Here is a 22307-nt window from a genome sequence, read left to right as displayed (position 1 = left end):
ATAATTGCAGCCATATTTAAAAAAAACATTTACCAAAGACTTTTTCCCCTTATAATATTATATTATAATTTTATTTTGGAAAAAGCAGGAAACAGCGTGACAGCCACGGTCTAACGCTCGCCTCGTGACAAAGCGACCCTAGAGCCAATCGCCGCCAAAGTGTGCAACGTCCAGATCGATGCGAGCGTGCTTGCTTGATGTTTGAGCGCGAGCGAGGTGCGACGTGAAGAGCAACGCCGGCCGCTAATTTTAAAAAAAGAGCAAAGATAGAAAAGCTGACAAGGGCACAAAAAGAATGAGACACGTTAACGCTGGCGCAAAGACATTTGCTCCTGGCTTTTCAGATGCCATGGAAACAAGATGGACGCCGGCAAATATTGCATTCCGGCTCCCGAGAGAGGGAAAAGTTTCTAACGAGAAACCAGAACTTGAGAAGGAATGGCCAAACTATTTAGAGCCGAGGGATAATTTTTCAGTGCCGTTAACCGCGATAGACGTCTGGGAGGGGCAGATTTCTGGAGAAATAAATATGTTTTTAATTATTTTTTTGATGTTTACGTATCATGTTAAGTGTGACTATTGCCTTCAACTTCATAACAACTTTTTGGAGAAGTTCCAACTTCATTTTAATGCCATTAGCGGGGAGGTTGTCCCTACCAACATGGCCGCCACACATTTCACAATTGGTAATGGCGAATGCGACGACCGTTTGGTCACAAAACGACGGCGGAACAAAAGGGCCCAGGACAAAACGCACCGTCGGGAAGCGGATGGAAAGCGAAAGAAACGCCAAATGAGTTTTATTGAGCGGGGACAAAGCGTTTAGTCAACAAAAGCGGCGCTTGAGAAGAGGACGGCGCGCGTGATCAAGTCGCCTGGTCACGTGACCGCCTCATAATAGCCCGCCATTCAATCGGGGCTGCAAAACGGCGTGTTCGGGAAGTGCAATTGCGGAGGATTGACCGTGTTGGTTAAAAAGCGGGGGAGGGAAAACAATCATCTAAAGCTGCGACGTGATGTTCGACCGACGACCAATGATGTCAATGCACGTCTGGACAAGAAATGTGGATGGAAGTCTTTGGAAGTTCAGCTCAATTTAAGTCAAATTCATCTTTGCCTGACATTGGTGGAAAAATCCATTGTTGAACAGTACTGCCATTTCAATATTTTTAAGATGTTTTGAGAAAATGTTACTCAAAATTTAATTAAAAAAAAAACAATTTAATTTTACATTTCTTTTTAACATTAGTACTTTTTATTTCATATTTAATTTTTGAAAAATGTGTTAATTTTATACTTAAAAGGAAAAAAAGTCTAGATTTTTCTTGTTTACATTTGTCAATTCACTACACGTTATGTATTTATTTTATCTGGCGTCGACAGATTTGGATTGGCTGCCGTCGACGGCGATAGACGTCCAATCCAATTTGACTTGGGGCTTTTACAAATGCGTGTTTGGAAGACAAATGCACTGCAAAAGGGACGCCGCCGCCAAGGTGAAGACAACAGGAAGGCGCCTGCGGTGACACGACAGATGCGAGCAAGACTAGCTGACAAGCGAATGAGCAGCCAGGGACGCCATTTTGTCTCCTCGGTGAGATGGTGTCAAAAAGAATCTTGTGCTTTGATGCTAATTTGACAATCAACCTCTGACGTGGCTGGCTGCCGTGTAGAAAATAAAACTACCATCGAACGGATGTCCTCAGTTAGCCCGACGCCATGTTCCGCCTGCTAATGCCACGCCGCTAATGACCAATGGGGCGCATCGCGTGCTCGCTAGAGCTCAACCGCCAGACAAACTCGCCCCCCCCACTGACGGCGACGGATCGATAGTTCTAACAGCCTTGAGGCATCGACGGCCATGTTGGTAGGGGCAAGATTGACAGCAAACGCAATGTGAAAACACTAACGACAAGTCAAAATTCCTCCATTTTTATTTCTACATTTTTGAGGTTACGGATGAATTGGATGTCAGCCGCCGTCACTGGCAGCCAATGAGTTAATATGTTTTTTGAGTCTCAGCATTAAAAAATAACTGATAAAATATCAATGTTTGAGGAGAAATACATGTGTTTTCAAGCAGCCTGCAGCTCTTGCATCTCATTTTTCATTCAGGATTATTGAATCAAGCCCCGCCAGCCCCCCAGAGTCTACCTGCTCCTCCCCTCCCTAGCTTCCTCACCCTCCTCCCTCCCTCCCTCTCTCCCTCCCTTCCTTCCTTCCACTTTCCTCTCCGGCGGCACGTCTCAGGGGCCGCATGCCATTTGTCGTTTTGCATGACAAGTGGAAAAAGTGGAAAAAAATAAGACAGGAAGGACAAACTGATGCATTGGTCGCCCTCAATGCAATGAATGACCGACCAATTTCTTTTTTGTCCACGTGAATCAACGCTCTACATCAAAGGTCGCGCAGGATGGCGACCTTTCGGATTTACAGAGTTTGTCGAGTTGATCCTACGCAAGTCAAAATCAATAAAGGGCTTGATTGACAGGAAACAATAATCCCTCCAACAAGATCCCCAGGAAAGTACTCGATAGCCAGTTCATGATTTACAGCAAAACTTTGACTGTATAATAGCCCTCCTTTAGTGCGCTGCTGGACGCCATTTGTTATTATTCAATTCCACTAACGCCCCCAAAAAATAAGTTATCACTATCACCCATAAGACATACAGTAAAATATGGACTTGGTTCAGTGGCAGACATTTTGGAGGGGATGATGTTCCCATTAAATACAATGCATTGACATTACAAAATAAAGTAAAAGATGGCTTGCCCATTAAGGCAATGCATAAACAGTAAGCCATCATTTGCCTTCTCGCAACAAATATGCCAAACATGCGCTACTAGTGACTGCCATTGATTGTTAGATAGCGACCAGTCTCCCAGTCCTAATGGATTGTCGAGAGGCACTATTAGCCACGCTAATAAACCGTTAACAGTCCATCGTGTGGCAAGCGGTTAAGTAGTTGGTCGCCTAGCTACCCTCTATTTTTGTCCCTGTTAAGATGGAAGACTTATTATTATTATATATATTACTCTATGAAGACTTACTTAAAACATTGAACTACAAAATGTAGCCGGATGATCCCCGACGTACGCTTTGCCAACTCACTCCGGTATTCTCTCTCGGTTTTTATCCGCCAGCTTCTCGCCAACCAAGAATGGCGAGTCACCATGACAACTTCTGGAAAAGTCAGCCCACCCCCACGGCTGAAATGGAGTCTGCGGTTGCTCGGCGACACGTCGTTCAAACGCACGTGACGCCCGACTGAAGTGTCAGCGCTGCTGCGACAATCACGTCTGGGCCAAACGCTTCCCGTCAATAATCCGACGGCGCCGACGTTGACGGCGCCTGTCGGGCTTGTCGCAAAAATCTGTCGACGACGAGCCGCAGAGGCTCTTATCTCGTGTTCACTTTCTGTCTCCGACTAGCTAAAAACTGTGGCTTTTTTGTTAGTTTTTTGTTTACTACAAGCGTGGGTTGCGTCGTTACTACTTTTACTACAGACGACCACTAGTAGGAGCAGTATTTGAAGCACTTCTGCTTAGCTTTTTTGGTCTTATCTGTCACTTTAGATTAAATCTGGGAGCTCCCCTGCTCTTTTGTCATCTCCACCTTTGCCCCCCGCATGTGAATGTTCTTGTGACTGCCCCCATGGTCCCAACTTTCTATTAAAAAACAAGAACTTGAAAAAGCACGCTTAACTCTTTCCAGGGAACTCATTGAAACACAGACAAGAAAATCACTCGCTATTATTGGACCCCCGTGTCCAATAACAAGCCCCTCCAAAATGTCCACATTAGCAAACATTTACTTTGCTTTACCTGATTTTGTCGAGCATTCGTTGCGTCTGGTTGCCGTCGCTGTGACAGTTTCCGGCGTAGTGAGCCCGCCCGCTGCCGCCCTGATCCCGCCGCAGCGCCATGGCGCCGTGGGTCAGCACCGAGACGCCCTTGGCGATGCGCCTGCGGGAGGGGACCGATTTTTAATTAAGAAAAGAAATTCATTCATTTGTTTTTGACATTTTACAAGAAATCTACTGCTGATTTTTTATTATTTTTTTAAAGCTTCCTTTCACCTGCTTGGCTGCCAAATTTAATTAAATTCTAACGCGTTAAAGTTTCATCTTCCTTCCCCGCCGTAAAACGGGGTCACACGTGAAAGCACGCATCATTCAGCCGCAGGGAGGAAAAAAAAGGGGGATTTTGTTTCTCGTCACGTCGTGTTTATTGGGCAGCGGGGCCCCCTCGTGTATTTTTTTAAAAAAAAATTAAAGGCACGACAGGCGACCAGTCATTCGGCGATCAAAACCGCTGCGGTAAACAATGGTCTGTCTCCTTAACTGTACTTTGCTCAGCTCGACGCATCGGAATTCTCGCGCAAGGTGCTCGGGGGGCCCACGCTTAAATTTGCATTTAAAAAGGCGTTTGAATGAGATGGAAATGATCTTGAGGGGGAAAAAATGTATTTTGTTTTTATTTGATTCATTAGAATTCAATTGACTAATTAACTGTCAAAAAATAAAAACAGAGCTCAATTTGACTAAATAAGTTTGCTTTATATTAGCTTAGTTAAATACACGTCATCTAGAGTTAATAAGGTCTTTTTTAAGCTGTGATATGGCGCTAATTAGCTGCCATCGACGGGCACTCGACATCCATTTCGACTGGGAGCTTTCGGTCAGCGAATTCAAAATAGATTGGACGTCTATCTCCGTCGATGGCGGGGAAACGGGAGCAATTTTACCCATTTTAAATGATCAAATGAATTTTATTATGAACTGGCATGCAATGAGTAAGAAAAAAAATCAAAATCAACTTTAGAGTGTTATTGGAGCCATAACCAGAATCTATATTTGCTTTTATTTAAGTGATATCACTTTATAAATGTATTTATAATTATCAAAAAATACACAACTATTAATACATTCCAAATACAGACTGGAAAATGTTTTTTCTATGTCACTGCTAATGAAAATAATCACTGTTGTGTTGTCTATTTTGAAAATAAAAGTGGATAATAGTCACTTGCCCGGTGGCAAAAGACCCCCAGGCCCCCCAAAAAAGAAAAAAAACGTGTCAAATGTGGGTACCTGCGAGGTTCATCTCTCCACCCCTGCGGCCGTATGGAGAACAAGGCCTTGGGGAGCCCCTCCAAACCCAAACCGGCAAGCGCGGGGCCCACGGCGAACCACATGTGACTGGGGCCCGCCTGACCCGAGGCCAAGGCGGCACGGAACACCAGCTCCGCCTCCTCCAGAGAACAGTACAGCAGACGCACCTGCGCAAAGAGCCAAAGATAGTCATCAACTGTCACCGGCGATGGCGCTGTTAGCGTTAGCATCAAATATCATCTCGCTTATTTAACGGTCACTAGAATTCCGTCTGCTTCAAATTCAAACCAAGTACCGCGATGCGTTCAGGTTCCACTTGCCAGAAAGTGCAAAATGACACGAGAGGGAGTCGTTGAGAGTAGCGTGACACTCAAAAGCACCACGCCGCGTTCGGGTTTCCCTCGGTAGGTCGTCAAAAAAAAGGATTATTTCAAAGCCGACTGTCCGATTGAAGAAATAGAATATATGAAGTATATAATATTAAAATCGAGGGTTGTATTGCTCTAAAGTGGAGGGTGGCGTTCCTCAGGGCGCCGTCTGGGAGACTTTGTACTTCCTGACTTTACGAGTGGTCTTCAAACACGTTTTCGTTTGCGGAGGGGAAAGTCATTTTGCCTTTGAGGGGTGTGTACATTATTGCAAGTGGTGCGCTTGGTCTTCTTGATTCATTGGCTGCCGCAGAAACAGTCGGTCGGGCCATGAATTATTCAAAGGCGCAATTAAACGTCGAAATAAAAAAAGATGAGGAAAGAAGGAACGGCGTGAAGAGGATGAGTAGCAGGAGGAGGAAGAGGAGGAAGAGGAGGAGGACTGTGAAGATGCTGGTGATTAGTTCATCCATTATTCATTTTTATCCATCCGTTTATCTATGCCTTTCATTTCATTCATTTCATTGATCATTATTTTCAATGTTAACCTATTTGTGCTTGTTTGTCCAAATATTGGAGGATAACATAAAATAGTATTTAACAAAAAAGTATTAAATATTGCAGAATCGGTTGAATGAAAGCTAAAAAAAATAAATAAATTGTAAAATGAAAAAAAAAGTGAAATAAATAGAATACGGCAAGTTAATTAAAAGAAGGAATTCCTATATTTTTAGGCAAAAATTCCACTACCATTTAATTCAAAAATAAAATTAAAAAAATTGTAAAATGAAACAAAAATGTGAAAATAAATAAATACGGAAAATTAATAAAAAACTAAAAGATTTTTAAATTAATAAAATTATATTTATTTTTAATTAAGGAATTGCTATATTTTTTAGGCAAAAATTCCACTACCATATAATTCAAAAATAAAATTAAAAAAATTGTAAAATGAAAAAAAAAGGGGAAAAAAATTACATACGGAAAATTAATTAAAAACTAAAAGACTTTTGAATTAATAAAGCGATATTTATTTTTAATTAAGGAATTGCTATATTTTTGAGACAAAAATTCCACTACCATTTAATTCAAAAATAAAAGGAGCAAAAATTTTAACAAAAAAAATAAAATAAAATGAACCCCCTTTCTCACAAAGAGCCTATTTAGCCCAAAGCGTGCAACTGGAAAGGAGAAGATGTGAGAATTCCCCCGGCCACGCCGTCCGTCCATGCTAATGAGACATGGACGGACGGCGCTTGGCGGCGAGGAGCGCAGACACCCTCTCGCCTTCCCCATCAAAGGCCAGAAGCTCAGCGGGAGGGAATCCGTCCGCCTTTTTGAAAGAATGACATGAACGTGGAGGAAAAAAGAGGAGGCTGACGTCTGTATCCCCCCCGAGGGACGGAAAAGGGTTAGCTACGGGAAGCAAAAAAATAAACAAGCGAGAAACGCAAATGAAGCCAGCAAAATTCGCCGCAAATGACTGGCGAGATGCACGTGTCGGAATTTGGAAGGGAATAGTACTGGGAAATTCCCCCTGGGCTTCATTTTGCTTTGGATTCTTTAACCCTTTCGTGGCCAGGGGTCCTCTTTGGGAAATGCAGCATTAGCTTAAAAACACGGCAAGTACATGACAGTAGTATTTATAAATAAAAAAAACATTGAATTTAGAAAATTCAATGTAGCTAAAAATGAGAAAAATCCAACATTAAAAAATGAAGTCACGTAAATGTCCTCTATTTAGTTATACGTAATTATTTATTTAAAAGACGTAGTAATCTGTTTTTTTTGTTATTATATTTTCAAAAATATTTTGTATTTCTTTATATTATTTACCTTTACATTTTTATTTATTTAGGATTTTCCTTTGTTTTCCCTTGTATTTTTCTGTCATTTTCTTCACTTTAATTTTGGACTATTATAATTTTTATGTACTTAAGGTAATTGCAGATACAGTATCTAATATAAAGTGTCCGTCCGTTCAGTATTTGGCTGAAGCAGCACTTCTTTTGTCCGCAGATAAACCACCCAAAAATCAATTTAATTTGCACTTACTTTGCCGGCAATCAATGAATCTTTATTTTATTAAAGCCTCATCATTCTCTTGCTAATAAGTTGCTTAATTGGCTTCCAGCGGAGATGAGCCACTGGGGCGACCGCTCTCTCGCTCGCTCGCATTGGAAAAGGAATTCACCGAGCGCAACAAAGTCGCTTTGGCACAATACGAAACCTTGATTGCTTTCAAACCACCTTAGCGCAAATAAAACATTTGAAAACTCCAACAAGCAGTCCAAGGATCGCTTCCATTTTTGAAAAAATATTTATAATTTCAATAAAAATGTCCTATATCGAGCATTATTTCAATGTAAACTAATGCACTTGTACATTTGCATATAAATGTAATAGGTAACATGTATGTGTATATATCTATATATATTGATTGGATGTCTATTGACGCCGACGGCTTTTGCGTCAATTAGCTACTCGTGCCAACGTCCGTAAAAAACAGTTGAAAGTGACGAAAAGACATTCCTCACCTGCGCCTCGTTGTCCTTGAGCACGCGTTTGGCTCGCGCGCCGCCGGGGTCGTCGGTGACGTTGAGGACCACCACGCTTTTTGTCTCCCAACCGATGAAGGAGCCGTCCGTCATGCCCTCCACCATGTCCAGGAAGTCCTGGTAGCCGTGGTGGCGCGTGGTGACCACCGAGAAGGACGTCCAGTCGTACTCCTCCAGCACCTCGAAGATGACCTCCAGCTGCAGCGCCGTGGAGCAGGTGAACTGCAGGTAGATGGAGCCGCTCTCCTGCAGACCAACGCCAGACAACGTCAATTCCTTGCATTCGTTCACGTTTGTGCGCAAAAATATTCACCTACGCACGTGCAAACGGCATTATTTGCTGCGGCTAACAAATGTGTGTTGTAAGGTCAATGTCTGAAAATGATTCATTTGCTAATGGCTTATTGGCTGCAAATAAAAGTCCATTTGTAATGGTGCTTAAAGAGCCAATGATTTGTTGATCCCCGTTTTTTATTCCCCCCGCGACGCCGCTGACCTTCCATTGTGCTTTTCTTAAAGCAGGCCTTCATTTCCCCCTTTATGTATTATTCACACATTGATTGACACGGAAATGTCGGCGGGCAGGCGGCAGGAAATGAAAGGAGTACCTGAGGCTCCCGTCCCAGGCTGGCGCCCCCGCCCACCGCCACCACGGGAACGCCCGTCTGGGCCGAGATGAACTCCAGCATGGGGGCCAGCGGGGCCCGGTTGGGGGGCAGCGGCCGCTCTTCCTCAAACACCAGTCCCTGCAAAATACGCAAAAGTTGGTGTTCATTTTTTTTTTTTAAAAGCCAAACTAAAAGTCAAACTGCCACATTTTTGGAAATGCCCAAATATCAGCAGGAACCATCAAAGCAACCAGAAACATCCCTAAGGAAATGATCCAAAATTCCCCAAAAGTCACCTCTAAGTGCCCTAAAATGACGAGGAAATGAACTCATTGCCTGCTATTGACAATGATACATGTCCAATTCACTTAAAGTGGCTGTGGATGCTCATCTTTCAACGCTAAACCATTTGGACTGATCTAGTGGTGTCAATGGCGGCTAGCAAGTTGACTAATTGGGCCAAAAATAAGGGGGAGATCGAGTTGGGATGAATGTGGCCCCCCAACCGGACTGAGTTGAACACGCGTTGGCGTCCAGGGAGTCCCTCAATTCCAACAACGTACTAAGGAGGGCGGTGTCAACGCAGCGTGAGAGTTAAAAGGAAGACAAAAGAAGTTGTGTGTAGTTTGTGACCCCGGCGCGCGCCTGCATTCCAGCTGCGTAAATTGATGCTAAGCGACGCTGACAGCTCGCCGCTCGCTGGAGAGCACTTGATATGCAAATGAGGGGCCGAGGCGACATGCAAATGAGTTGTGATTTAATAACAAAGGCGGCGTGAAGAGCGAGTGAGCGCGCAATTTTTTTCCCTTTTTTTTTCTCTCCTTCCCCACGCCACACGCCGCCCATGTTTTCGGCTACCTGCAGCGGGGTGGTGGCCAGCAACTCGCACAGCTGCAGCAGGAGGCTCCCCGGGCTGCTCTCGTTGACCGCCAAGTAAATGACGTTGGCCGGTCCGGACGGCGTCATCACCGCCTCCCCGACCAGCGCCGCCAGCGAAAACGACGCCGCCGCCACCGCCGCTAAGGAGGCCACGTCGGCGGCGGCGGCGGCCCTCTCGCCGGGGGCCCTCTCGCCGGGGCCCGGCTCTCCGCCCCCCGCCGTTGTCGTCTCCGGGAGCAGGGAGGAGCCAGAGTGGACCACGGCGATGTTGACGCCACCCGAGTCCCTCTCTCTCTCCCGGGGCCGCAGCAGCAAGGGGGGCGAGGGCCGCGCCGGCCCCGCGCAGGCCAGGAACGCCAAGAGCAGCGACAGGCGAGAGGCCGGCCGCGGCGCCGCCATGGGGGCACGGGCGGCGGACGGGCGGGGACGGGGGGGTGACGCTGGGCTTCGGCAGGGGGGAGGCCCGGCTGGCGCCGCTTCTCGGGTGGGGCTGCCGCTCGCTCGCCGCCTTTCACCTGCTGAGGCCGCCGTACCCTGAGAAGATACAAGGCCACACGTGTCGTCAGACCGCCACGCTCAACGTTTCGGGGCGTGCTTTCTGATTTGGGGCCCGATCCATTGGAACTGACCCATCGTTCAATTGGACTAAAATCTTCAAATGTACCGATACCGTTTAAATGTACCGTAATTGCTATCATCACTTAGTCAGCTGCAGTGGAATATCGCGGTTAATGTAGACCAGACATGGCCGCAATAATCGCAAAGTAGGGTCACCCCTATTACGTGACCGGACGTTTGGTCGCCCGGACGTTTGGTCCCCCGGGTGAATATAATTTTGAGAGCTGGTTTCAACAGTAGATATTTAGATATTAAACTCTGTCTCTCATGAATATAATTTTGAGAGCTGGTTTCAACATTAAACTCTCTGTCATGTTGTCAAACGTCCGGCGACCAAACATCCGGGCGACCAAACGTCCGAGTACCCCCCTATTATGTAACACTAGCCGTAACTTAAATCTGGAGAGTCAGAGTTAAACAGGACTGACATGAAAGTTTAACGGGTCAGATTTTATCGATTGGAGCTGGATGCGGCGGCTCCAGTCGATACGGTGAGGGCGCAGGAATCCCTACAGCGTCGTTCTGAAGGTTTCGCTAAAACAGCGGCGCGTAGAATTGCCTCAATCCCAACTCAGGTCGTCAATCTCGTCCTAGTCTCTGGAGCAAAACGGGCCTGGTCGTAAATCCCTTCTGTCCTAAGCCAACAAATAAGATTTACTGGCCCCGAGTGGCTCCAGATGTATTTTTACAGTAGATATAACCATACAAGAGATTTCAAATGTGGATCTTTAGGGGGGGTCAGAAGTCTTACTTTCGCACTTTACTAATGCAACAGGAAATATAAATCCATAATCTGCAGCACTATGATAACAATTGAACTGACGACGATAGGCGTCCAATCTAATTTGACGGGATGGAGTAAATGAACATCCATTCATTCAGACAACAAAATCACATGGCTGGCAGCAATAGAATCATTGATTCCTTGCAAAAAAAAATAGATTTATCTCCGAATTTGTTAACAAATTAAATAATGTTCTTGTTCACTGCCAATAATGACAACAAACCAATCCATTTGGACTGGGAGAGGTGGCAGCGATCCAATGCAATTGACATCAATGGTAGTGAATAGTGTTGGAGTGTTATTATAAAAAAGGAAAATGTTTTTTGAATTTAATCATACAATTTTAAACAAAGGTAAAAATCAGAAGCAAACCTCGATCTTAAAATGTTTTACATTTCCAAATATATTGTTGAAAAAGACGAGACATCTCATTTAAAACAGATTGACACCGACATGAACTACCAAAAAAGTCCTTTTGTGAAGAATTCTTCCCTCACTCTCAGAACTCACATTTTGTTTACCCCGCTTTTGCTCCCAAAAACCTGACCTTTTATCGCTTTTAGACCGTACCAAGTGCAAAAATGAGACTAGAAATGACAAAGGGCCGTGACAAAACACGACTGTAATTTGAGCAGAGTGCAACACAGTCCATGGAGTGTGTTAGGATACAGTAATAAGTAGCATACTGTGTACAGCACAGAGCGTAATGGCGTAGCGAAATGTCTATTTAGAAAACCACATCCAACCTTCATTGGGAGGCCGCCGGCGGCTATAACGCAGCGGCGGCAAGGCATTGTGGGTAATAGTTTTTCTGGGCTGCCGGTCGTTTGGAAAGCGTTCATTAGTACAGCGGCGCGAGGCGTTTAGGGAGCATCTGTAAATCTCGCCGGCAAAACCACTTGGACCGTACGGCTGCAAAAACTATTTTTCTCCGCTCCGGCGCGGCGAGCGGACTTCCTTTCAATCTCATTAAATGGCCCAACGGCACGTCCTCCATCTTCCCGCCGAGGCTCCGCCCCCTCCTCTCCTCCCGCGGCCCATCACAATTCATTACGGGCCGGGCTGATTCACGATACGGTCCCGGCGTGCGGGACCGGCCCGTAAATCTAGCGCACTCTCGCACGCCGTGAGGTTGCATCGGCGTATCAAAAGAAAGGCAGATAAGCGAACGTGCGCTGGGCGAGCCAGCGCATTAACGCCACGCGTCAAATGGAGAACGTGGCGGCGAGCGCCCGGTGGTGATTACGAGCCAAACATCCGCTTCTGGCTGCTGCGGAACGGAAAAAGTGATGAATAACCGATTGGCCGGGCTTGTGCGTCCGATCCTTTTTGAGTCGGGATTTGATTGATTGATTGATTTTGAAAATCCAGCCCTTGGAGTCAGTATGAATGAAAAATGGAAGATGTGTCATTCGTGTCAAAAGACACAATAAGTCGACCATTTAACGTCAAGGGGAGCATTTTCAGAGTGATTTTGGCTGGTTGTCAGCAGGAGTCAAGATTATCTTTTGAAAATTCAGCCTCCGTAAACAGTTTCACGCCGTGAAGCATTTGACATTTGGCAGCTATGTTTACAAGTAGACCCACCAAGAATACTCAGAAAGCTAGGTGTCCACCTCGGGGCCTCAGTGTGGCCATTTTCTGCTATTTTTTTTTCGGGGTCAGGATATTCTTTCGAAAATTCCGAGCCCTAGCTGACGACCGCTTTCCCTTCTCCAATAAAATCTCCTCTTGGCAGCTTGGCGTGAAATCCACATCCGAGTGAGACATCACAGCGGAAGAAAAGACCAACGCCATTCCACAACGTTTCGCCCAACGGTGAAAATATGGATCCACTCCACGGCACAATTCTTTATGGAATTATTTCAGCGATGCAGAGCGTCACACGTTACTTAATATTTACAGCACCGACATTGAGCGCCGTGGCTTTCAATCATTCGGCACGCTTAAGTTGGGTGATTTTCTCCATCCGCTTTTAATTCATGGATTCTAAAAAGACATTTCCAAGGATCTTGCAATTGGCTTCCTGTCATTCTACAGTCAATCCGTGTCTTTTAATGGACGTGTTTCTCCATTAAATCTATATGTGAGCACTCCAACATCGCGATTCTGCAGCGTAAGCTCTTTCAATTCGACAACCTTTCCATTTTATGACAAAACGCGTCGATATCATATCTACACGACGGATCCGAACGCCTCGTCGCGTCACTCTAAAACCGATGAAGTTAAAAAAAACTAAAATAAAATAAAATCATGCCCCAAACTCGGCTGGCTCAATAAAAGGTTTAGTAGCAATGTTCTAGAATCATCTCAAAAGCGTTTAAAAAAAAATCAAAGCAAAATGAAAAAAGCGGAGGGGCGACTAAAGCTTGTGTAAATCTCTTTGACTTTTATTATCTTCAATCATGGCGGCTCCTTAATTATTCAAATCACTTGGCTATTGCCCCGGCCGGCGGGCCCTTTGTCGCCGGATGAGGAGGAAGAGGAGGAGGAGGAAGAAGAAGAAGACACGGAGGAATATCAACTTGTTATTCGATTCTTTGATTAAAGAGATCATCAACGAGTCGTCACGTCGATGGAAACGCTTCATCAACCACCCGTCGGCAGCGCTTCAACGCGTAGTCGTTTTTTTTTCTTCCCATAAGTCGTTGACGTTCGTTAAAACTGGAATCCAGATGGACTCATGCGTTTTGACTGGGAGGGGAAAAATAATTGGAAAGTGGTGGTTCTTTTTTGTTATATTCTTAATTCCCTTTTTTTAACATTCGGTATACTTTGAAAAAAACTTTTTGGAGTTGTCATTTTGTATCCACCAGTGTCATTTAATTGTATTCTTTTATTTTATTTTAGGAGGAAATTCACTTTTGAATGCATTACGTTTTAGTCATGATGCCTTAATTTTATACTATTTTTATATAGTGACAAATGCGTTTACGTTTTTTTTGTACCGTAGCTGGTGTATTATAAATTGCACATAAATCGCAGCCACCAAATTTAACAAAAACTTTCTTTTGCTTTTTAAATCCTGATAAATATAAATTAGTTTAGATACTAATGTATGTATGTTTTAGTCAAAAGGTTCAGAAAATTAACAAATGATTGAATAATAATAATAATAGATATACTATACACACAAAATGGTTATTGTAAACAGATTTTTAAAAAACTAATGCAGGAATAAAAACTTTTTCAGACCAGCCGTGCGAGTAGGGACTATGCGGGTAAAATTAAAGCAGCCAACGGACATTTTCCCTCATTTGTATTTGCCATAAAATGAATTAATAGCAAACATATAATAAAAACAGGGGAATGTTGGGGTTATTCTGGGATATTATTATATATGTGCGCATTAATCATTATATGTATGTGCGGAATATTAATCATTATATGTATATGAGCTTACTTCAGATTATGTTTCCGATGTCTCTCCTTTTATTAAAGTATATCTATTAATAAACCTATCAAAACTGTTGGTGCAAACCATTTGCAATAATGCTTTAAAACTAAGCCCAAAAAAATACACTGACTGGAAAGTAAAGGTAACTGAGGGGTTTCCAGTAGGTTTACATTCTGACCTTTACCTTTCTGTTAATGCGACGGAAAACTGTAATCATAATAATAGCACAAAGAGAAACAGACAACAATTTGTACTCACTATCATACCAGAATCGAACCCATAAGCCCGCAGTGTAGGCCGGCGAAATATCCGCCGCAACACGAAGTAGTCAAATCGATTAAAATGTCTTAAATCCTCTTTTTTTATGATTCCAATTTCAGTTTTTGGAGCGAGGCTTAAAAAAAATGTTTTCTAAGCAGACGTGCAGGCTTTTAACAAGAAAAACGAAAGGAGCACGCACGTATACTTTGCGGCGCGGCGCGCAGGTGGTCAGATCCGACCCGTGGCTACGCTCGCGGCAACCGAGTCCGGCGGGACCCGGCTGGAGGAGGACGGGAGCCAACAGGAATAAAAAGGTCGGCGGTCTCTTCGGTCATTCCGGGCGGCCTTTGATCGCCGCCCGCTAATGAGAACTTTTTAGACGCTTGCAGCGAGCGGGAGAAACGCACGCCGACGTGCCGTGACAGCCGGGTTAAGGCCAGACGTGATGAAGGGATCCACATCACCTCCTGCCGTGCTGCCCAAGATTACCTTCCAGCTCAGAAATTCATCTCTAAGACCTTTTTTTTTTATCCTCAGCCTCATTTCCTTCTGTGAATATCATTTTTTCTTATCCGCAGTCTTATTCGCTCATTCGCAGTCAAAATGGCGCCCTCGGCGGCAACCAATGAGTTAACGAGAAACCTTAAAATGCACCCAAAACCAACATTTGCCCCTCCCAGTCCACATGGATAGCAAGCCTAGCGGTCATTAAATACGCTTTTTATGGCCCAAAATAAACAGTTCTGGCCCAGGTGAGATCAAGTTGGCATGAATGTTTACCCGCAAACCAAATGGAGTTGGACAGCCCTGGCATAAACCAAAAATCATCATCATCATCAGAAATAAAGGGGACACTTAAAATGATAGACTTAAGTTTCACTTTTGACTAAATAAGCAGTTCCAATGACAGTGTGTGTTTTTCATCCCTGGGGCGCCCCTTTAATGGCATGGGCCTCAAGCAACAGCCTGGATTGCCAGTGCGCTATAGCCGCCTCTGGGCAAAACATTGAAATTCTAACAGAGAATTCTTTAAGCATCAAAATCAAAATGCAGCTGCCAAAAATTCAGCTGCAAAAAAAAAAATCTGCCACAAACTGTTTTGAAAATGATTTTTTGCGGGAAAAAAAAATCATCCACAAACTGATTTGCACCTGGATTTTTGCCACAAACAAAAATATCGCCACTAATTCTGCCACTAACTAAAATTTTTAATTTTGTAACTGGATTTTGATGGTGCAAAAAAAGTCACAAAAATTATTCTCATTTGGAACTGATTGGCAGACATAAAATCCTAACAAAGACAAAAAAAGTAGAATAGAAACAGTGGAATATAAAGTAAGATTTTTGTTAATTAATTTATTTCACTACAATTTTCACTCTGTTCCAAAATAAGCATACATAGCTGCTAGCTTTAGCAAAAATGAAAAAAATTGAAAAGGAATATCAGGTGCTTAAGAGTGTCCTAAAATAGACATAAAATCCTAACAAAGATAAAAAAGTAGAATAGAAACAGTGGAATATAAAGTAAGCGGGGAGATGAAGAAAACACAAAAAGGCGCAATCAAGCATTTAATGGCCTTTTCACCTCTTTCTATTCTTCTTGTTCTTCGTTTTTTTGGCGGACCAAATTGCCGGAGAAGTCGTTATTGACGACGGCGAGGAAAAAGCGGGTCGATAGCGGGCGGCTGTAAACTGCGACGTGCGAGGTAGCGCTCATTTGTACGCCAGTCTGCCACTGCGGCTGAAAAAGGGGGGTTTTGGCGCTAAGTGCAAGCTGGCCCCGCGTACTGTAATCAACATGGCGGCCATTAGCACTCGTTAGCACGACAAGCCACCTTTTATTTGGACTATTTTGCCCTTTTATCCCTTTGATCATCTCATTAGTCCTCTATTGTGTCCCCACATTCTAGTGCTAATGCTTTGCTTGTTCTGGAATTGCTACACAAACACATTTAGCCCTGTCATTTTTTTTCACAAATGACTCGCTTTTTTTTGGATCTGCCATCTTATTTAGCGAATTACTACTTGCAATCTGAAAAACAAAATTCCACAGCGGAGACAATGAAAGTTATGACGTCATCTTGAAAGTCAATGTATCGCTTTTTTATGGGAATGTTGTGTTATGAATACATCAATAAATACAAAAAAATAGTTTATTTCAGCCTATATTCATTTAGATTTGACCCTCAATATGTTGCCGCAGCAGCTTGTTGCTGTCGGGAAATGGGGCGGGCGGCTAGGGGGCGTTTCTACCAAGAAGAAAAAAAAAAAAGATTGATGGCTTGGCTTGGCTGCCGTCAGCCGCGGGAAGCAGGCGGCGAGTCGAGCACGCCGGCGCCTCGACGCACGCCAAAAAGGAAGCCGTCGCGCGGGGGCAAGCGTCGAGGCTTTGGCGTCGGCCGCCGCCTACGGCTAAAACGTTTACACTTGGCCCGATAACGGCGGGAAAAGGAGGCCGCCCGCCATCTGTTCCGGAAGAGATGGCGCTAAAGCGTCGGCGTCGGCGCAGATGTCTTCCGTCAATTAGCGTGCGGCCATCTTTGTTGACGTAAGCGCTAATTGATTCTCTGTTAGCGCGTGGCGTGCTAGTTTACAACAAAGTATCGCGACAGTAAGTATGGGTTGAAATCAACAGACAAGGCAACATTACGACACCAAAGGCAACAATAATAACATCAATAACCAAAATTGCTTGATCATACGCTACCAACGAGAACCAAAACTGCAAAAACTATGACCCCAACAATGAGAATGCTAGCAAAAACACCAACTTGTCTTATTGATAACAACAACCTATAAACTGAGAGCAAAGAATACGTGTTGTGGTAGTTAGTTAAATGAGAAAAACCCTTCTACGGCAATAGATGTCCAATCCAATTGGACTTTTCACAATCTTTGTCAATCTTGGTTTTTAAAGTTACAATGGAGTCTGCCATTGTCACAATAACTGATGATCAATAACAATGCTTCACGCTATCGCAAATAAATATTCAAAATATGAAAATAGTACACAACAAGACTCAAACAACGCCATGAGGCGGCCATGTTGGTCGTGGCGATGAAAGCCTTGTCAACAACAAACAACAAAGCGATACGCTCGGGCGACCAGGCTTTCAAGCGCCGTCAGAAGACCAGCCCGGCCTGATGTCGGCGCCAGCGCGCCCCGCGGGGACGTGCCAAGATGGCAGCGGCCGCAAAGCCACCCGCGGCAAAAACAAGCGGCGAACAATAGTCGCCTTGTAATTAGAGGGCCGCGGACGGGGTTGCTGTTCAATCAGGTTGAATTCCCCCGCTGGACAACTAATCAACAAAAACAAAAAGCACGATTTTCCCGGGTCGAAAACCGGCAGAATTTCTGTCCGGTTATTACATCAACAAGTCAACGTGACCGCGGCTTTAAAACGCCGGGCATTAAAGGACGACGGTGTCGTCAAATCCGACAAGCAAGACCAAGGAAAAAAAAGAAACAAAATAAAAATAAATAGCATATGCTTGAAGCGATTTCAGGGCATCAACTTGTCAGACGTTGCGTCGCCGAAAATTTAGAACCGAAAAGAAACGAGACAAGCGTGAATAGCATATCCAAGCATCGGCGCCGCAATTCCGACGCAGACATTCCGCCGGCGTGCCTTCCTCGCGCTCATAAAAAAGGAAAAAAATCATAATAAGCGAGAGGCCGTTTTGTGATTTTCCAGCCTGGAATGTCAAAAATCCACCGAGCGAAGAAGTGCCCGCGGCCAGGCGGTGAATTATTCACCGCCATTATCACGCCCGGCCCGACTGGCAAGGTCATTTCGCTAGCGAGAGAATGGACGTTCCCCTCAAACGCTGTCAAATGCCTCAAAATATTATGTTCCTCAACTGCCAAAAATGAATAAAAATATGCTTCCGTTAGGTCAGTATTTTGTAAATTTGGTTTTGTTTGGACCGAAAATGAATTGGCTTCCATCATCAACATCCCAAATTGGACGTTAGCTTAGCGTCAAAGGTTAGCGAGGCTAGCGAGAAAGCCGAGCTTCTTCCTACCGAACGGCGTGATTTGAGATTGTCATTCCGGCCGGGGTGGGCAAGTGGAAGCCAACTTGGCGCTTTGGCGCCTGGAAGCGAGGAGAACGTGTTCCTGGCTCCGTTCCCCCCGCGGGGTCTTGGCGAGGACTGCGGCCCGCCTAATTGACTACATTGTATTCTCCGCAGCGGAGACGCGGCCGCCTCCGGAGGGAAGAAGCTTCCCTTCGCCCTCCGGTGCCGAGAAACTCATCAAGGAGCGAGCGCTAGCCGAGGAAGAAAAAACAATCAGCGTCCAAATGGATTGGACATCTGTCGCCGTCCATGGCACTCAAACGCCTTTGTTTAAAGTCTGCCTTGCCAAAAATGGAATTGTGAATTTGTAGATTTTTTTTAAAACTTTCTACGCAATTCATCAATTGGTCCATTTGGAGTGTAAATCCAAAGATACTTTTTACAAATTTGATTCATCGCAAAATACATTGAATCGAAATCGACGCAATTTCTTGAACTGATTTTGACTCATTGATTTTTTTATGTGATTATCGCAAAAATTGCGGCCAAGACATACATGGTGGTCTCTCAAAAGTACAGATTTCCCCTAAAAGCATCTCCCCGCAATATAAATGACCTTTCACTCCCCCCCTAAAATATCAATATACCCTTTTTCATCACTTCTCCTCATTCCAGCGCCTTCATTTCCTGTTTGCGCCCCTTCCCATTACTCCTCAAACTCCACTTTAGGACACTTCCTTTCCTCTCCGCCGCCGCCGTCGCCGTCGTCTCCGGCCCGCATCAGATAAGGGCGCGTGCGCGCCAGGGCTCATTCATCTCCTCGCGCGCAGACATCCATTCACAAAGGCCGATAGCGCGCCACGATAACGGGGGGAGCGAAACGGCGAGCGGCGGAGGGGGAGGAGATGAAGGCACGGGAGGAGGAGGAGGAGGAGAGGAGCAGGAAAGGGAAAAGACGACAAGAGAGGAAAAAGTCCAAGTTCAGCTGGACCAAAATGAAGTGAGGAAGGGGGAGGAGGGGGCTTAAGATGCACAAGGGATGGAGCGTGACGGTAATTAGGATGGGAAGGAGAGTAATGAACCCCGCCGTGAAGAAGGAGGAAGGAAAAAGATGGAAGGAGTGGGGGACTGGGGGGGGCTTGCCTGATCAATGGCAAATGTTCAAGGAAAAAATAAACTATTGGAGTGATTTACTGGATGTGCCTTGAGGAAAAAGGGCAATCATGTGGTCGTCAAGGCGACCGCATGAGTGACTCACACACACACACACACACACACACACACACACACAAACACACACACACGTGGAAGAACGTGTTGAGTCTTTGGATGAAGTTGACAGGTAGGCGTCCAATTCATTTGGCTTCTCTGACGTGGCAATACGGTGCCACGGTGAGTCCAATTTCCTGTATTTTGTCGCTACTACTTTCTACGGCCTACGTGACAACTGCTACCTTATAAGCATTACGAAGGGAAGGGCTGAAGTCGAAGGCGGCCATTTTGAGGATATTTTTCAGATTTTCTGTTATTGCTTTTCATTCATTTTTATGTTTTTATTTGCCGTTTCAATTTTTCTCAAGCGTCTTGATGATTTAACGTGGCTTTTATGACCCATTTTATTTGTGTTCTGGGATTTTCATGATGTAACGAATTTTCAATTAGCTTGCTTCAATTAGGCACTCATCATTCAATCTTAAAAGGAAATAGGGTAAACAAAAAATGGGAACAAAGTAAACAGGAATGACAAAATGGACACATTAAAATAAAGCCATCATTTGATTATTCCAACTAATTTTTGAAATATTTTTGTCAAACACACTTGCTAAGAATCAAAAGGATTGGACGCCTAGCACCATGAAGAGACCAATCCTGACTGACTTTGAATGAATGAAGACGGTGCACCCAAACGGTGCGATGTTGTCAACCAATCACAAACAGACAACCCACCAACTGATTTGCAAATCAACAACAAAGCACTTGACTGGTCGCCAGTCCATAACATCATGACAAACCACGGGCTGATTTTTGTATCAATATCAAAGCACATGCAAGAAAGGCATTTGCTTCACAGAAGCTAACATGCTAACGATCTTACACACGTGCTAACCACGCGCCCCCAAAATGGACGCAAATCGGTGGCAACAAGTCAACGTGCGCAAACTGCTGAAGGGGTCTCGGGGGGAAGGTGGGGCGGGGGGTGGGGGGTGTTATATTGCACTAGGGCGATGAGTCTAGCGTGTCGTTGATGCGCGCGTGTCTTTGAGTGCGCGTGAGCACCAGCTGCTGTGATGCGATATGTGCCCTAAAGCTGGAGGAGCGTAGGGGCTGGTGGAAGCGAGACCCCCACTGCAGGACGATGGAAGGAGGGAGCAGTGGCGCACATATGCGCAACAGCGCTTGCGAGGAGGATGTACGTGCGGACGCCCTTAACTCGTTAGTTGCCGCCGAGGGGTGCTAGATGAAGGCTTAGGGGGAGCTCGCTTTCAAACGGAAGCGCTTTTCGCTGGGGATAATGCCATTCACGACACTCAAACTAAGGAGAGGAGGGATTACGAGCCCTTCGGCGGGCTTCCATGGTTTAACCCGTAGGCCGCCATTGACGGCGAGAGGGGTCCGATCGATTTGGACCGGCGGCGCAAAAACCTTCCTCTCGATCAATCGGCTTTTAACATTGAACTCATCGGCGGCCGTAGACGTCCAACGCCTTCGGACCGAGAGGTCCGGCGGCGAGCGGCGGGACGGTCACAATGGCTCAAAACCTTCAGCTATTTGGCGTTTGAAGATTGAACTCATTGGCGGATTGACGGCAATAGACGTCCAACCAATTTTCAAGGTGGCTAAAAACCTTCCTCCCGTTCCATCCGCTTGAATGTTTCAGATTCAACTCGGTGGCGGCCATTTATTTGGAGCGGGAGGGCCGGCAGCCCCGCCGACAAAGGAGACCGGACGTGTACGCCGTTCCACTGCAGCGACGTGTTTTGGTATGGACGTCGGCGAGCGAGGTCCCACGTGAACGCTACCTTGAGAACTTGGCGAGACGTACACACATCAATGACAGCGGGGTCAAAGGCGCAATTACGTACGCAGCGTGCGCGTGAAGGGCAAAGCCGGCGTAGGTCGGCTGACGTGTGCGTGCGTGCGTGCGTGCGCGTGTACCCACAATGCGCGCGAGGCTCTTCTCGGTCTCCTCCTCCTCCTCCTTCTCCTCCTTCTCCTCCTTCTCCTCCTGGCGCTACCGCTGCTGCTGCTGCTGCTGCTGCTGCTCTCTCACTCCATCCGTCCGTCATCCCTCCGCCGGTCACGCGTCGGACAGTGGGCGCCCCGGCGCTCCCCGCCCGGGAGTCATGTCGCAGCGGTAAGTCCGCGCAGCCCGAGAAGATGAGGAGCCGTCCGTGGTCTGGGCCGGGCTACATGTTGCTGCCGCCGCCTCGGCGTCTCTTTCTGGCTCGCCCGCCCGCCTCGACGCTTCTTGGCTTAAGATTCAGTATGTACCCCGGTTGCCCGGCAACCTCTCTCCGCCGCCCTCTCTCTCTCCGCCGACGAGGCCCCGCCCCTCCCCTACCCGTCCCGGCCGGCGACACGTGTTGAATGCAAACGAAGCCACGGCCGCCGCATCCTCCGGCGCCGCCGGGAGATGACGTCCTTTCGCGCGTAACCTCGACGCGACGTTCTCAAACTGGCTTCGAACTAACTTGGGG

At 45.7% G+C, this 22307-nt stretch overlaps 1 protein-coding gene across 4 annotated transcripts in view; it reads right to left on the bottom strand.

Annotated features, from left to right (window-relative positions):
- grin2da (glutamate receptor, ionotropic, N-methyl D-aspartate 2D, a) overlaps nucleotides 1-22307 on the bottom strand; it is a 43545-nt gene that overhangs the window by 17896 nt on the left and 3342 nt on the right. For 2 of the 4 annotated variants that reach the window (XM_077589839.1, XM_077589841.1), the window contains exons 3-7: nucleotides 9509-10063; nucleotides 8651-8788; nucleotides 8022-8288; nucleotides 5096-5283; nucleotides 3828-3968 (exon numbers count right to left, since the gene is read on the bottom strand). In XM_077589839.1, the coding sequence (XP_077445965.1) occupies nucleotides 3828-3968; nucleotides 5096-5283; nucleotides 8022-8288; nucleotides 8651-8788; nucleotides 9509-9928 (1154 nt within the window). In that variant the 5' untranslated portion in view covers nucleotides 9929-10063. Of the gene's footprint in view, nucleotides 1-3827; nucleotides 3969-5095; nucleotides 5284-8021; nucleotides 8289-8650; nucleotides 8789-9508; nucleotides 10064-21769; nucleotides 22271-22307 lie in introns of those variants that run through there. The other 2 variants (XM_077589840.1, XM_077589842.1) reach the window with 2 other exon arrangements.

This window comes from Stigmatopora argus, chromosome 21 (assembly GCF_051989625.1).
Source record: "Stigmatopora argus isolate UIUO_Sarg chromosome 21, RoL_Sarg_1.0, whole genome shotgun sequence".
NCBI classification, from domain to species: domain Eukaryota; kingdom Metazoa; phylum Chordata; class Actinopteri; order Syngnathiformes; family Syngnathidae; genus Stigmatopora; species Stigmatopora argus.
Note: the sequence above shows the minus strand (reverse complement) of the source record. Positions and strands in the feature narration are given on the sequence as shown.